The 16,728-nt window shown below is 42.9% G+C and overlaps 1 protein-coding gene across 2 annotated transcripts in view; it reads left to right on the top strand.

Annotated features, from left to right (window-relative positions):
* INSR (insulin receptor) overlaps positions 1 to 16,728 on the top strand; it is a 65,514-nt gene that overhangs the window by 28,602 nt on the left and 20,184 nt on the right. For both annotated transcript variants that reach the window (XM_052802533.1, XM_052802532.1), the window contains 4 exons: positions 12,193 to 12,508; positions 14,067 to 14,212; positions 14,513 to 14,657; positions 14,904 to 15,118. In XM_052802533.1, the coding sequence (XP_052658493.1) occupies positions 12,193 to 12,508; positions 14,067 to 14,212; positions 14,513 to 14,657; positions 14,904 to 15,118 (822 nt within the window). The remainder of the gene's footprint in view (positions 1 to 12,192; positions 12,509 to 14,066; positions 14,213 to 14,512; positions 14,658 to 14,903; positions 15,119 to 16,728) is intronic.

Genomic DNA, 16,728 nt, shown 5'->3' with positions numbered 1-16,728 from the left:
CTTTCAATAACGGCAGCTCTGTGCTGAGATTTGAAACCTCTATAGTTTGCTTAAGAAAAAGACTCTTTGTCTCTGGAGAAACTGATATGGCTTCAGGTTTCTTGTAGAGGAGAGTCCCATCTCTTTTTCTTGCTAGATAACGCTAGTTTGTGTAATTTTTTTTTTTCCCCAGAGGACTCTATCCATTGTAAGGTTATTTCCATAAGTTTCCCCTACACTCACAGTAATTACCCCATTTAGGGTTCAGCAGGTGTCGTGGCTCACGCTAGGGTATCAATTAGACCAGCTCTGAATAGTCTTAATCGCTCTAAAATGGACAATGCTGATGGTAGCTGGTGATTAGACCATATCTTGACTCCCATGCTGATAAACATCCACGAAGCTGAAGCTTTTTAGCAACCGTGGCGCACGCCTGCACAATTCGTGTTATGTAAGCAGATCCTGTTTCTCTTGATGGCCGAGCATAGTTTAACGGGCAGATAATGAGACTTTTGCTACTACTGTACTTCCTTATTATTGAACAAAGTGACTTCAGTGATGGTCAGTTTTATTTTAAGAGCTTACCAAGGCAGAGGCATGAAATAAAACAGAATTTTCATGATTCTGACAATTGACAGTTGGATCCATTAACTATTGTGGAAGAAAGATTGAGAATCCAAGATCTCCTCGGAGTTTAATGTAACTTCAGAAGATTCAGTTCCCTCATTGTTGGTCTTTCCTTGTTGGGATGGCACAACTAGTTTGGAATTAAATTCCTTCAGATTACAACTTTTGCTTGCATAATTTACAAGGAGAAATAGATTAATAGCCTCTGAGGGTGGCTTGCGCAATGTAGTTAATGGGTTTTGTACTAATCTATAGCAATTTGTTTTTCCTTAGGGTTGTATTTGTGTGGCTTTTGGTCATTTTTATCATTTCTCATTTGGCCCTTTGATTAGAGAAGCAGAGTGATGCGGCACAGCACGCATCCTATAGATCAAAAACTACAGGGATCAGTATGTTTGTAATGAGAAGCCATTAAGCAGATATATCTCTGGATAGAGCTGAGTTGGATAGTTTGTGCGGGGCCACATATTATTATACATTGAATTACTTGAAAACGGGTATTCCTGGTATGCCGAAGATGAGTGGGGCGAGTAGTAAATAAAAATACATTTCATAGAGAGGTCTCAACTGCTTGGCTCTGGGACTGCAAGCAAACAGTATCTATTTCAGTACAGCTAAGTAAATTCTTATACCTAGAAATAAACTGTGGAGAGTATACTTACAGCTTTGGGCAAAGAGAGAAGAGTGTATAAATTAATGGGCATGAGCTGATGAGGCCAAAATGACTAGAGTGGTTGAGAGAATATTATATGGGTGCATATAACCTATGCATTTGATACTAGTATGCCTAGTAATGAGATACTGCACACATTTCTCCTTTCCACAGTTCAAATATGATTTTGAAAAAAATTATTGTAGGTTCAGGGAAAACCATGACACCTATTAAATTACTGGAAGACATGCTTTATAATATTTAGTTTTGGATGTATCTACGTGGGAAATAAATCTGGTAACAGAAGGATGTATGCATTAGCCCTTTGGTGAACCCTTCCGTGCATTGGCTGCTCGCGTGGGGTATGACTGGTCTGTTTTGATTCCTGCCAGGTTGTCTGCTGCCAGCCTCGGGTTATGTTGGGGAGCAGGCAGCTGACCAGCAGCACTTCTTCCAAGGGCGCTGCCTCCTTAGAGAGGCTGCTCGAGACCCGGAGTCGCCTTCCCTCTGCTGCTGTCGCCGGTAGTCAGCCTCTCTTGGCACAGAGCGAAACCCTTTACCCTTGGAGTGGCTGGAGTGGGACAGAGACCGGCATTGTGATCAGATTCCCACCGCAGCCGTTCTGTGTCTAGCATGGGTTTGGGCAGCATGCTAAATGACCGTGCACTAAAACAGTTTATATGTCCTGGTAACTTAAGAAAAAAACATCTGATCGGTAGAGCTAGTTAGCTCTGCTGCACGGGAAAATTCATCCTCTAGATATTTCTTTGCACAGCTAGCCTTCAGGTAATACTTTACCTTTCTCTCTCCTCATCCTCTTTGGGTGGTGAAGTGGGGATCTGGAATAAGTTATGTTCCTTCTTTCTGCTTCTTTTCAGTATCTTCATCCACAAACAAGTTCAATTTCAGTATCTGTGTTTATAATTCATGACTATGCCGTGAAATCTGTCCAGATTAAAATCTTAACCTCTGTCTGACATTTCTGTGTAGATCATTAGTTATCAGCTTAATCTCCTTGTGGTTAATCTTATACTTCCGCCCGTTTCATTACCTTTCTCGGTTATGGACAGCTCTACTTTCCTATTTGCTGTAATCTGTACGTTCGTTTTGGTGTAGATTTGCTCTTATTTTGTGTGTGTCGGTTACATTTTACGCATCTTTTCACATAACATATCTAAAATGCAATCTTCTTTATCGCCACATAGCTGAATGTGTCAACTTAGCTTTCATTCTTTCATGCCTTGTTTACTACAACATCCTTCTCTATGGCCTTGAGAAAAGCAATCTTATCCCTCTCTTATCTTTGCAGAAAGCAAAGGTTATACATTTCGCCTCACGCTTTGATCGTATTGCTCCTTGTTTTCAGGACAGGGCTTACAGGTAAAAGTAATCACTTGTCTTAGACCTATGTTTGGAAAAATTAGGTGGACCTTATTCTTAGACCATCACTGTACATTGAAGCACTTCTGCATATCTCCATTTGTCTCAGTTTCTCAGTAGGGCTGATACCAACTCCCATACTTCTCTTTTATAGCTTGTCCTGATACAGCATCTTCTCTCATTCAGCACTAAGCTGCTGACTTCTTACTCTGGTCAGTCCGTGCTGCCAATCACTAAGATATAAATTGGTCTGATGAGAAGCTTGCCCCCAGCACTGTGCTGATACGGTCACCTGGCTGGAGAGGGAGATGGGTCACATCCTGCTGGTTCAGAGAGCAGAGATCTGTATTCAAAATACAGTATGGATAGAGACTTTACATGCAATTACACTTATTTTTAGGACATCTGTGGCTGCGTGGACCACTTCACTGTGATTCTCTTGGGTCTTCTGGGATCGCAATGTGAGTGAGCAGGTTTGACGGGCGTAGGTTAAAGTGAACAGGGATGTTTGCAAGACGCTGTACATCAGAAAGAGTAATATATAGTTAAATATTAACGTGAAGCTTTCATGAGGCTCCCAGGTGGCGTGTCAACCACTGAATGATAAAAACAAATCCTTAGGTTGTAATAAGGATTGAAATTTAACAAGCCATAACAACAAAAAAGCACCCTCATAGCTGTGAGTAAAACAATGAACAAAGCTTTACAGAAAAATTCCCCAAATTAACTTTAAAGATTCTGGTCTTGGTCTAAATTACAAATCCTCGGTTCTGATGTACAGAATCAAGTACAATATGAGGTGGCTGATGTCCAAACTGCTTTTAATATTAACTACTCCTTACAAATCTCCATGTTCCCCAGAGGTTAGGTATGCTGAACAGTTCTGCCCCTTTTTATAGGGAGATAGATTTCTCTTAGTGGCTCTTTAGCAAATTACTGTCAGAAGGACTGAAGCTCAGAATCTTCTGGCCTCCCAGTCCTCAGGTACCTGAGGAATAGGAGTGGGTGTGGTGGCTTGTTAATCTTCTTCAATTATAATTAAAGGCACTGACAGCAGCAAAGCCTGGAGTTAGTATCGGTTTGCATGGGGGCGTTATATTTAGTGATAACTGGCTGGAGACTCCAGGTATTGCCTGAAGATGTAGTGTCATTTTGGGGGCTTGCAGATTAAAGAAAAACAAGCAAGCAGGCGGAGGTTGGTGGTTATTTCCAATCCCTTATGCTAAGCTCCCATGTAATTTTGAACACAAAGTACAAGGAGCAGGCTTCATCTGCTTGCCAGAGAATGGCACAACAGCAGTGTTGTAGACACTAGGTAAAGTATTTACAACTTCTTGTCGCTATCCTTGTGTGCACTTTGTGACACTTGTTCCGCCTTTAACAGTGCTGCTGTGTTTTCAAATCAAGCTCCATGTTTTGGTATTTTGAACTTGATTGCCAACAGTTTAGCCAGATTTCTGCAAGTTGTTTTTACCTGCTTGGGGAATCAGCTTGACTGAAGGGTACTAGGAGAATGAAAACAGACCTAGTCTCGAGTTTTAATTTTTTGTTTGTTTGTTTGTTTTTCGTCTTTGTCCCCTAGCTGTCACCAGAGAGAGATGCTTTGCTCTGTAAGTTCATAAGGGGCTTGCTGCCATGGTGTAAACACCGCATGGACTGCTTAAAATGCATGAAAGGAAAATGTTTCTTTGATCTTTATCCTGTCTGGGCAATATTGGGCATACTCGAGTGGGAGGCATCCACTTCTCTGTGTAAATAGATGAGGTGACAGGAGGGCAGGAGTGAAAACCTTCAAGGGAGAGAAACAGAAAGGTCTAGAAGATCTGTGAAATGAGAGCCTGTCCTGAAGGTTCAATGGGAGAAGGTGAGGAACTTTCATAGCTGAGGTTTGTAGCCTGAGAAGTCCTATCCCCAAAAATAAGAGGTTTTAGTTGGGCTGTCTTACTAACTCCAGCCACAGAGGTGAGCCATCGGATCTGAAGTTACGCAGGGCTTTGTACGCCTGGGCACAGGTACTGCGTTGTGTCCTTGGTGTGGTAGCTGGAGAAGCTTGTTTGCAATTGTTTTAACTTCTTAAGAAGATAAAGAGCAAGTGACCAAAGGCATTGTGGATCCATCGCAGTTGATGACTTCCTCCAGGCTTCATCATATTAAGATGACTTATACGTAAATATATTTTTATATATTACATAAATAAAAGTATGTGTGTATGTATGTATGCATGCATATATGTATGAGTTCCTCCTAGTAAGTTTTCTGTATTCCTTGGCATAATTCACATATGAGTAAATTTCTCTATTTTCAGAGAAATACACCACCAGCAGTTGTAGCACAGAAGATAATGGATTACTCCACATTCTAAACAGCAGAAGGTTGGCATGGAAGAGACTGCATTTCTAGAGAGATCTCCCTTTTTCTGCTCTTTTCCTCTATAAACAACAGAGCTCAACCTTTTCCCCCTATCTCCATTCAACAACTTCCTTCCCAGACCTCCATATCCTCCATTATCGCAACTGAACAAGGTGGCACACAACTCCAAACCCTTTTATCTTTTCTAAACTCACGTTTGCTGATCCTAACAGGTCCACACAACAGTACCAGCATCTCCTTCAGTTTTAGCTGTGGTGGCTGTTCTTGTCTGGGAGGATGCCTTGCGGGAAGCAGCCGAATACACAGGGTTTGCAAATGGCACCAGTCCTGTTTTGGAATATTTGAGACATTCCTCGTAGCTCCAAATGAGCACGTAACCTGTGAAGGGGTTGGGAGGTGAAACAAGTTTTTTCTTATCCTTACTGATAGATGAGATAAGAGTTGTAACGTTGTCCTGAGAAATGTCAATGGGAAGAGTTTCCTTTACGTTTTAGTAACAGTGTGTTGTTTTTGGAATTCACTGTCTATGGGAAGGGAGGCACCTGCAGTTAATTTTATCTGTTCCTGTGTAAATACGGACCTCCTAACGTTCCCAACTTGCAGTTCAGTGGGGTTGTGGCATTATGTACTGTAATATCTTATTTTATAAATACCACTTTAATTTTAGTGCTGATTGTAAAACCTTGAACTTATTTGGCACTTGCTCCTTCCTGAGTTGGCGCTAAAAATTGAAATCCTGTGTGTGGATAACAGCATTTGAGTTGATGAGTTTTGGGAGGGTTGTTCCTTGGATGTCTTTGGCGTCGGGGAAAAGGGAGGAATAAATGTTGTTAGAGCAGTTGAGCACTGTGAGTAAGTGGTATAAAGTTTGCTTGAACGTCTTGTGATTATTTCCTGAATTTTGCTTGATAACTACAGCCAGTGTCAGGTGTTGCTGGCACTCTTTTTGTAGAAGCATGTTAACCTCTTATTTTTTGTTCTGTTCTAGCTTCTGCATTTATTTTGTAGATTCAGGGAGGTCTGAGAGTGCTACTGTTGTTAGTCACTGAGGCGATCAAAAGTCCTTGTGCTCTTTACAGTCCGGTGGACCTCTCTAACTATGTTCTTGCCAGGCACATTACTGCTGTCGTAATGCCCTGGGAGCAGTTTGCCCTGTGCAGCCCAAGAACTGCTGCTGGTGGGGTTTAGGGGTTAGGTTTCTGCCTCTCTGGTCTCGGTGACATGAAGAAATAATTGAAGGACATAAGCCACAGTGCAGAGGGGCTGACAGCACACTGTTTTTCTTGCAGCAACCCTCTGTCAACCCAGTCTGCTATGGAGCTTTGGATTTATACCTAGTACTCACTGGACACAGTTTTAATTAATTTTTAATAGCTCTTTTCAACCTTATGATACATTAATGCACTCAGATTAGGTGTCATCTTGACGTGTTCAGATCAAGTAAATGCTTACAAGAAAATAGAAGATCACAAGTAAAAAAAAAATTAAAAATTGTTTTACAGGTAAAAATTACGTTATAGAACTCTGTAACAAACACTAAACGACTTACTGAATTTGGAGTCTTTCTGACAGGAAGAGAATGAGTTAATCTTGAGGAAAAGTGATCAAGTAGAAAATGCTATGTACGTATAACATGATTTAATATATAATTTTATAAGGAGGTCAGATTCATATGGATTTCAATAGCAGCAATGCTGCTCAGCACTTGCAGAAATTCAGGAAACAAGCACAAACTCCGTAGTGCTAAATTAAGATCACGTGCTTGCAGCACACACTCAGAGGAGTTACTGCTGTGGGCGATTAGTCCTCGGGTTTCATTTTTTTTCCTTGTTGTTTTTGTTTTTGTTTAGAACCACAAGAACCCATTTCTACAGAGGTCATTATTGTGACTCTACAGTTAGGAAATTAAATTACAGTTCCTGCTGCAACTGTAACTCAAGTATGATTATATGTGTGTGTGCAAGACTATTCATGGATAAATTTATATGACGGATATTACAGCCATTTACAGTAGGAGAAAAAAACACAGGGAAATGCAGAGCGCTCTGATACTGTTTCTGTGGGACTCTGGCTTTGAATTATACGCTTGTGCACGTCATATAACATTACACTAACCTAAGCTCTGGCATTGAGCGATACGTATTGCGGCCAAAACAAGCCATTTTAAGCTGTGTCAATGCCGGGTTCGTACTGGCTTCCTCCTACGGTTTTCTCCTGGTTATAAATATGCCTTGCGAGTTAAACGCTCGCCGTGAGAAAAAACCCTTGCAATCGCCAGTTACATTGCGTTAGCCTAATGAGTTTTGCAGCGTTGCGGGCAGAGCGCGGCGTGGGCTGCCGTGCAAGCGGTGGGAGGCGAGGGCTTGTTTGGGGAGCCCCGTTCTGGGTGGCTGGCAAGGGGTTAAGGCGTATTTGCCTTGTGCAGATAGCGGAGCGGTTGGATGCCTCCCTGTGCAGGCAGCAAATGCATTGGCTGAGGTTGAGGGTGGTTCTCCTGCCGCAGTTGTTTTCTGTCCTGGACTTTATTGGATCCGGAGCCTCTTAATTGCCTTGTCTGTAATCAAAATACCAGCTTGTGTAATTCATGAAAAAGGACCTGTCGGTGTAAGGCGAGTTTGCTTCTTGCTGCTGGCTCGTCCAGCGGCCAAGAGGAGTGACTTGCGTGGGATGTGGCTGGTGGCCCCGGCCGGCCGAGAGGACCCGTGGTGGCCCGGGCTGCCACTGCTGACCCACGTTCACATGGATGGGGCTTGTTATTGCACGGTAGAAAGATCGTGTCAATTCATGACAGATTGGTCCCAAAACCACGTGGGAACATCTGTCCCTGTACAGTATATATGCAGCATCTTGATGTTCATACGCATGGTTTAGAATTCTTCTTAATGAACCGCGTACCTCTTATCATACCCAAACCACCATGGATTTGAATACTCAATTCAGCTCACCCAGGACACTGCTATTTAAACCCATCCAGTGGCAGAGCATCCCAAAGGAACAGCAAAACTTACCCTGAGTTATTTTTATCTTTTTTTTTTTTCCTCTTTTTCTGACAATTAACTGCTTTTCTTTTGTTAGCAGAAAGCAAGAGACAGGACCTAACGCAAACATGTTTAATCATAGTTCAGTATTCAGACACACTGTGTTTATTAGCTGAACAGCTTAATGCTTATTTGACTTGCCTGTTAAATGTGGATCTCCTGGTTACCTGTGTTAGCTCGGGAATATGTTTACAGTATCAGTGTGTTTTGTTTCCACCTGAAGCACAGGGAAGTGGTGAAATGACGGGAGTGATCCACAGAGGTAGAAATTCCTTTGTGCTGAGTCTGCTGCCTTTTGTCCCCCCCCAGCTGGGCCTCAGCAGCATGAAGAAATGTCAGTTTGAATCTATAATCAGAAAGGTTTGGGAAATGCATTGTTTCCTAAGTCTTTGGAGCCACTCTAGCTAGCTAGTTAAATATTTATTCACCTCTGGAACAACAGGTTTGAACCTCTGTCGGCTCCGTTTCTCCCCCATTGAGGGCAGGTTAGTTAAGTGTTATGCTGTTTGTCATCTTTGGGACAGGAATTTTCAAAGTTCTGTTCTTAAAGATCTGATGAAGCAGTTTCGTGGCTGTGATGAACAGCTTTGCTCTGGTACCGGTGCTGAAGCCCTTTTCCTGCAGCAGCTTTTATGGTACAGTGTGGTGGCTTCTGCCCCTACCCCAAAATAGCTGTTCCCCTGTCTCTAACTAGGATTTATGAAGTTCCCGTTTGACTTTCTCCTCTTCTGGGAGGAATGAAGAGAATTGACTTTTTTCCCTATGCTGAGAGGGAGACACTGCATTGTCCAAAAGTCCCGCGGCATTAACCAGAGGCTGGGGCTGCGTAGATGCTACGCCTAAGCATACCCTGTGCCTCCTCGGTTTGTACCGGACCATGCCACAGCTCCCAAAAGTGCGATCTCATTGCAAAGAGGCAAATCTACATGGGCCAATGACAATTATTGGAGCCTGCAAACCTCGATCACGAAGGGTTAATGAGGTGCACTTGGTCAGCATAAACCTGTTCAATGTCATCCTGCAGTGAAAGCCTAATGTGGCAGCAAAAAAAAAAACAAACAAAAAACCCCATCTGACCCATCCGGAGTCACATAGCATGGATGCTGTAGAAATAGTTATAAGAAGTGGCAGTGAAGATATGCCGGAGAGGTTTCTACATGACTTTCAGGTGCTTTCTAGCATGCATACTTTGATAATGCCAAGACGACATCTATTCAGGATCTTGCATAATGAAGATTTGCACAAAATAGTGATTGACAATTTCTGGTCTTGAGTGCTTAATGGAAAAAAAGATGTTGCCTTGGCTGCTTTGCTTTCTTCAAGCTGTCTTTTAGACATCAAAAGCTCATAGAACAGGAAAAAGAGAAACATTAAGAACAGTTTAAAAATAGTTTAATTGTATCTTCTAAAAGCCTTTAGAGTTGAGAATTTAAAGTTTCTGCCCTGTGAATATTTGCAGCTGGGTTCAAAATGTGTAAATAAGCATAGGACTTTGAAGATTAGTTTCCATAACAGATTAAAAAAAAATACGGTGTAGCGTAATGTTAAATAGGTGCCATGTGTCACTGGGTGTTTTGCATGAGGACCAACTCTTCTCAATCACCTGTCTGCTCCACTGACTCCTTGAGAAACAAGTGTTGTCATTTGAATATTTTAAACTTTGTAGTTCTCAAACATGAAACAGACCCAGGAAAATACCCTTTTGCAGGAAGCGCTGATGATGAACACTGTGACTTGCGCTGCCGGCACTCACCCTCCAGCTTGCACAAATCATTGCTGCATGCATTTGCTGTAGCAGTTTACTTTCCAGCTGGATGCTAAACCCACTTCAGGGAGGTGTGTGCTGCAGCCAGCGCTGGTACTAGCAAGCGTGGAAGTCCTTGCAAGACATCGGTGTGTCAGTGCTCACTTAGGAACATGGGGAGGTGTGTGAGAAATAGCCCAGACTTTTTTCACCCCATAAACCTTGATATTTTAGACTGGAATTAGTAAGTTTGATAGTGTTTTGGACTAAATTCTGGAATTTTCTGTCTTGTGTTTTTCTGTTGCCAATATTTCTTATAAACTGCAGCCATAACTTCTGTTGTTAAACTGTACTCCATCTGTGGCCTGGTAAAGAATGTATAACCATGCTTTTAAAACAAGCTTCTCATTTTATATTTAGTCTAATACAAGGTATCATCTGCAGGTTGCTTCTATTTGGCAGTTGCATTTCGATCAGTTACTATTTATGACAGGTTCGCAAAATAAGACGTATTGCTAGAAAAGGGCAAAAAGTTGGTCAGCATAAAAAAAAAGGAATTTGAAATACGTGCCTGTGTTTCTTGTTAATGGATGAATCTTGAGGGGTGCACACAGAAAATACCTGCAGTGAGTGACTGACATGGAAGCAGTAAGATATTTGAGATTAAATTGACCTTGTGATAGAATTTCAACCTTATCCATTTCATATTTCTTCAAAGGATTTATCAGGCTGGAACAAACCTGAGGTTGCTCATCTTTGCTATCCTGTCTACTGCAGCTATTGCTGCTTATTCCAAGAACGGCATTAACCACTTTAACACACTTAATTCTGCAATCCTTTAACATGGGGCGGAGCACGGCAGAGGAGGATTTTCTTCCTAACCACAGCAGGGGATCTGATCATCAAAACATTGGTAGCACGCTGTACTATGGATCCTACATGCTGCTCATTTAGTTGAATAAAACTAGACCACGTTCCACTATTGGTCTGTTCACGCACATTAGCCAGAAATTAAAAATGTCATTTTAGCCCCTGCACAGCGGTGTGTCTGGGACCTCCCCAAATAAAGCCCCTTCTGCTTCAACACTGAATATTGGACAGAAAGCTTGGGAAGTTTAAAGGCAGGTGGTGGTAATTCAGCGTGGAGTTACTTGGTCTGGCCAGCACAGATTACAGGAGGACTTATCTCTGTCTTCCTTCACCGAGGGTGCTCAGACAGGACATCAGCAGCCATTCAGGTGTCCCCTCAGACAAAACTCTCCTGTTTGGTGAGAAGAAGGTGATGTCTTGATCTGCGTCTTGGCAATTCACAGCTGTAGCCCAAAGGCTGTATGTCACCATACGGATAAATCCAGGCCCATGTTCCCCGTCCCTCATCTAAAGTTCTTCCTCCTGGTGTTTAAATGGCTGCGTCAAAGCCGTACTTGGCTGTGGTGCTTGCTCTTGGAGTGGTGATTTCAGCTTTATTATATCTTTTCTGACTTGAAGTTCTGTGGCGTGTTCTGGTTTAAGCAGTTGGATTTAATTGGTTCAGCCTCGTTTGAGCCGTTAAGACTGAGCGTGAAGGTGCTGAGCGTGGACTTCAGAGTCCTTCCCTTCAGAGCTTCTCTGGATTTACTCAGCCTCCCCTCCAGCTCTTTGCTCAGCATTAGTCATGGTGTTTGCTCTGAGCTATGCTCCTGCTTGGTTTCTATTTCAAAGCCCAAACCGCTCATTAAAAGTATTGTGAGGCGCTAAGTAATGGGTAATTAAAAAGTAAACCATAAAAACCTCAAGCAATAACATTGATGGGTGCCCTTCTTTTTGGACTTGCTGGGAGAGTCACCGAAGAGCTTGTGTTGGGTGCCAGGGCGGCAGGTTTCCTCCAGGGAAACCAGTGACAGGTTGATAGACAGCTGGGAAGCAAATCCTGATAAAGCTGAAGGGTTTTGTAGAAGTATTGTTGGGCATGCATTATCTGCAACATTACTGTGGGAAACTTAGTTTCTTAAACTAAGAAAGTAGAATCTTCTGGCTGAAACTGGCTATCGCAGGCTGGGAAGCTCTCGCTGCAGTCTCTCATCACTTCTGGACTTCAGAAATAATGTTGGAGTAAGCAAAGCTCTCCTGGGAGCCTTGTAGTCCAGGACTGAGAGAAGAGGAAAACTCGTTTTTTAGTTTTTGAAGATGAGCATTAAGGAATTGTGAGGGTGAATGATAACACTCTTCACAAATGTTATTAAAATTTGGAATTTACACTGAAAAGTGTAGATGAGGCAGACATCTGTGCTTCATGGATGCCTCTGAAAAGAAAGTTGCCAAGCCAAGCAGGATGAAATGTTGCTGCTCGTAAGCCTTTCACGGTCGTATGTCATCGGGTTGTGCTGTGATACTCAGTTGCCTTTCATCTTTTCTCTTCACAGTTTGTCCACCTGCCTGCAAGTCCCAAGGCTGCACCTCTGATGGTCAGTGCTGTCACAGCGAATGTCTTGGGGACTGCACGGAGCCGAACAACCCTGAAAAATGCGTGGCTTGCCGCAACTTCTACCTTGAAGGCAAATGCGTGGACACCTGCCCCCCCGGTTACTATCGCTTTGAGGGGTGGCGTTGTGTGACCTTCAGCTTCTGCCAGGAACTGCACAACAAATGCAAAAATGCCAGGGAATCGGGGTGTCACGTCATCCACAATAACGAATGCGTTCATGAATGCCCATCAGGGTACATCATGAATTCCAGCAAGTAAGTACAAGTGTCTGCAGGTGAAGAAACCATGCTGTAGTTTTTGTACTGTGCTTTTCTCTCGCTTGGACAGAGGGTCTGTGTTCTGTGTCAAGACCAAGAAAGGTTTCCAGCATTAGAGTGTCTGTGACAATTACCTGGTCTACTTTAATATGATTTGCAAACTAATACCTTGCTAATTCAAGCCATTAAAAGCAGACAGGTCTACCTGCCATGGGCAAGTAGTTTATTCTTCCCTTGGCTTCCCTTGTTTCCTCTCAAGCTTGGAAAAAGTGGGAAAGGGAGATTGAAGGAGAGGACAAGGAAGAGGAGCATCCTCAAGTTGGAAGGGTCTTTCTGTAATGGAGCAGGACATGGGAGATGGCCAACAGAGCAGCTTTAGTAGCCCTGCTTCCCTTCCCCTCCAAAGCAGACCTCGGACTAGAAAGCCTCTCTATTAAGCAGAATAGGGACAAGTCGTGTCTAATGAAAAGAGCATAGCGTATTTTGAGAGGATCGTTCTCAGAATATCTGTTCCTCATCCCTGTAATTACTTTCAATGAGCAGGTTCAAGCTGTGCCAGACATAAATGGACAATGTAACAAACAAGTGTAGCATGAATCAAAGCAGGGAACAGCCATTCTGTCTATTCCCAGAGTTTTTCAACAAAGGAATTAAATAATTTGTTGCTGAGCTGTTTATCACTGAAAACTTTGTTGCTTGTCCCACAATAACATTATATATTGTGATGAGTCAGATTTCCTATGAATATTGGTAGCTTTGTGCTCGCATGTATTTGCTCCTGCCATAATAATTTCAGGGAATTCACTCTTAACAGGACTCTTTATTCCATTTCCTGTTTTGCTTTTCAAAAGAACGAACTAGCAGCCCCCAAAGTAGATATGCTGCTTGTGTAACAGCAGCCATCGCCTCTCTCCTATGCTTGTTCCAGGCTGCTGTCAGTAGGACCTCACAACACTACTCCGTGCTTTTCCTAGAGCATTTATTTCTCTGAACTAGTTGGGAACACATTCTTGTGGTGTTATGACCAGGGCAAGCAATCCTCTTGCTGCCATTTAAGAAATATTTCCCCAGAGCACAAAGCACAGGCTTGCTTGCCCTTTTTTAAAGCAACTTTATGTACAGTCCTTAATCAGAGGATTCCCAGATGAACGGCCAGCTCTCTGCTCATCAGTTACATGTTTGGTTAATGATCTTGGGATGGAGGCTGGGTCTGGGTTTCTTGATCTTGAAACCCCTGGTATGTATAGCACCAAGCAGCATCGTGGTGGATGGGCTATTCAAAATAGTCAAAATCACTTCATTCTGGTTTCTGTTACGTAGGAAGGGACAGAGTGATTAGTGTTCAAACTGTGGAAATGACAACTTAAAGAATTATCAGCAGTTACTTGGAGTTCCTAAGAGCCACATGCTGCTCAGTGCAAGTGAATCCCATGGCATATTGTCGCGACACTGTCGCTTTGAATTGATTACTCCGCTTTTGAGAATCACTGGTGATGCCCCAGATGACGTTCTGCAAAAGCATCGCATCTGCATTCCTAACTCTCTTGTTTTTCAGCTTGCACTGTACACCCTGCGCAGGGCCCTGTCCAAAGGTTTGCGACTACGGGAAAGAGAAGACGATTGATTCAGTGACATCGGCACAGGAGCTCCGTGGCTGCACAGTTGTTAATGGAAGCTTAGTTATAAATATCCGTGGAGGAAGTAAGTTCTGCATGAGTGAGGGGGTAGGGAGCACTGGATGTCAGATCAGTGAATATGACACTATATGTGAGCTGGGGCATTTCTCTTTTGCTTTGACCACTCCAAATCTTAAGAGTGATTCAGAAAAATAACTACAAAGCAAAGGCTCTTCTGATGTTCATTTGGGGTTTTTTGCAAACTGATTTTTGTAAGGTCTTATGAATTAATGTGAAGCACTTCTATTTAATATGTTTGGGCTCCGATATCAGTGTTTCTCTCTGTGATATCAGAAAACTAAACCCAATGTTTTCCTCTCCATAGATAACATAGCAGCTGAGCTAGAAGCAAATCTTGGCTTGATAGAAGAAATCTCGGGTTACCTAAAAATTCGCCGGTCTTATGCCTTGGTTTCTCTTTCTTTTTTTCGTAAACTACATCTGATTAGAGGAGAAACACTAGAAGCTGGGTGAGTTCTTTCAAAAGATACTTTATTTTAATGCTTTGAAGTGTAAGGAGTGCCAGTGCTATCAGGGTGATTTGTATTGGTAAACAATTCCTAAGTTATTTTTAAATGTTCCCCTGCCCACGGCTTATGGCCTGCCAGGGAAGATAGTTTGCATTCATTTTTCTTTGGTGTCTGGATTAGCACATGAGAAAAAAAGAGTTTTCAGTGGATCCCCTCCCAATCCACATTTTCATTCTCTGCTTTCAGGAATTACTCATTTTATGCCTTGGACAACCAGAATCTTCGCCAACTCTGGGACTGGAGTAAACACAACCTCACTATTGCACGAGGCAAACTTTTCTTCCATTATAATCCCAAACTGTGTTTGTCAGAAATCCACAAGATGGAGGAGATCTCTGGGACTAAGGGGCGTCAGGAAAGGAACGACATAGCCCTGAAGACGAACGGTGATCAAGCCTCATGTAAGAAAGTCTCAGAATGCAGCAAGATTTGCCTCATTTTCCTTTCCCTCTGCCTTGCTAACCTCATACTCTTATTTCTCTCAGCCTAGCTTATGATGTTTTTCCAGGGACTGTCCTTGTCCTTTTGGTAAAGCACCAGACATGTGACTTGCTGCTTGCTTGTGCACTGCAGTGACACTGTCAATATGCCATGAGTAAAAGCACTTACGGGTTCTCCATCTGGCCAGAAGCCTACCTTGCCAACTTTGGTCTTCAGAAGTTTGCTCTTTGTGTGCCCAGCTGTGAGTTTTTCAGGGTTGAGTGTATTGTTGTGTCTTTTTGAAGAGTTTAGCGCAACATAACCTCAGTCCAGACTGGGACTTTGTGTTACTGCTGAGTACCTTATTAATAGTCATAAACTTCTTTTTCCGTGTTCAGGAGGCAACAGTATGCACACAGAATAAACATAGTAGAGAAACAGGATTTCCACCCATCTCTGGAGCCGTGTGGGGGAATTGCTATGACAACAGTCAGAGAAATTTTTCCAATAATTTTTATTATGCTTTTCAGAGGTTTTTAAACTAATGGCTTTCTTCATGAACAATGATAAGACCATGCCTGTGTCAGCGTAACTAAGGAGCAAACACACAGTCTTGCTTTATGCTCTAACTAAAGTCGTGCTGCTGAAGATGTAGTTTTGCAGACACTTGTTTGGGCAGCAGTACTACCATAAGCGCATCCCTTTTGCGCCCCCAACCCTGCTGTTTGTTCCCATTCTATGCCACACACAATCCCCTTTCCCTGTTTGTGCCAGTAAAACTCTCTACAGGGCCACATGGTGAACCAGACTGTTGAAGTAATATGGGGTAAAAAATAGCAAGCCCTTTCTGCTTTGTTGTTCTTGGGTTGTGTCATCTCTGTGCTCTGATTTATTGTCTAGCCCCACAAAGTTTTAATATGCACACAGGAACAGGAGCACACGGAGGCTGACACACTAGACACTTAAGCAGGTATTGCCACCAAAACCCCCAGCGTTAATTAAACTATGATTTCAGTTCCTTGCATTTCAATTCCTTGTTCTTTTCACAGCTTGCAATGCAGCTTAGATCATCCTGTGGCTGCACTGTTTCTCTGTATTTGGTGACAGCACTGCTTAAACAATGCCTTCCCCAATTCTGCCTTTGTTACGCTGATGTAGCTATTTGTGAACAGACTTAAAAAGTGAAGATCTTTCAGCTGAATCAGTTTCCTGATCTGGTTTGCCATATGTCAACACATGCAGCCATGCCAGTGCAGTGGGGAGAAGGGAACGTAATGACTGCCTGCCCCAAAACCAGCAGTACCAGTGAAAAAACCTACTTAGAGCCGTACCCTCGGGGATATCTCAGCTCTAGCCTGGGCAGAGTGAAGGAGGTACAAGGAATTAGCTGCCTGTAAAGGTCATCTCCTCCCACGAGACACTAACGAGCTCTTCCCACATTTGGGGATGAGGCTGGATTTGGGGTTCAAACCCAGCTCTGTCGTGTGGTTGTGTGCAACTCCTGGGCCAGCTGGTTGTTTTGCTTAAAGGCAGCTGGAGGAGACGGTTGCACTTCTCTTTGCCAGCTTTAACTCCACTGTGCTGAGCTGTT

Source organism: Harpia harpyja, chromosome 11 (genome assembly GCF_026419915.1).
Source record: "Harpia harpyja isolate bHarHar1 chromosome 11, bHarHar1 primary haplotype, whole genome shotgun sequence".
In the NCBI taxonomy this organism is placed as follows: Eukaryota; Metazoa; Chordata; class Aves; order Accipitriformes; family Accipitridae; genus Harpia; species Harpia harpyja.
The sequence above is the reverse complement of the archived record's forward strand: the minus strand, read 5'-3'. Positions and strand labels throughout refer to the sequence as shown.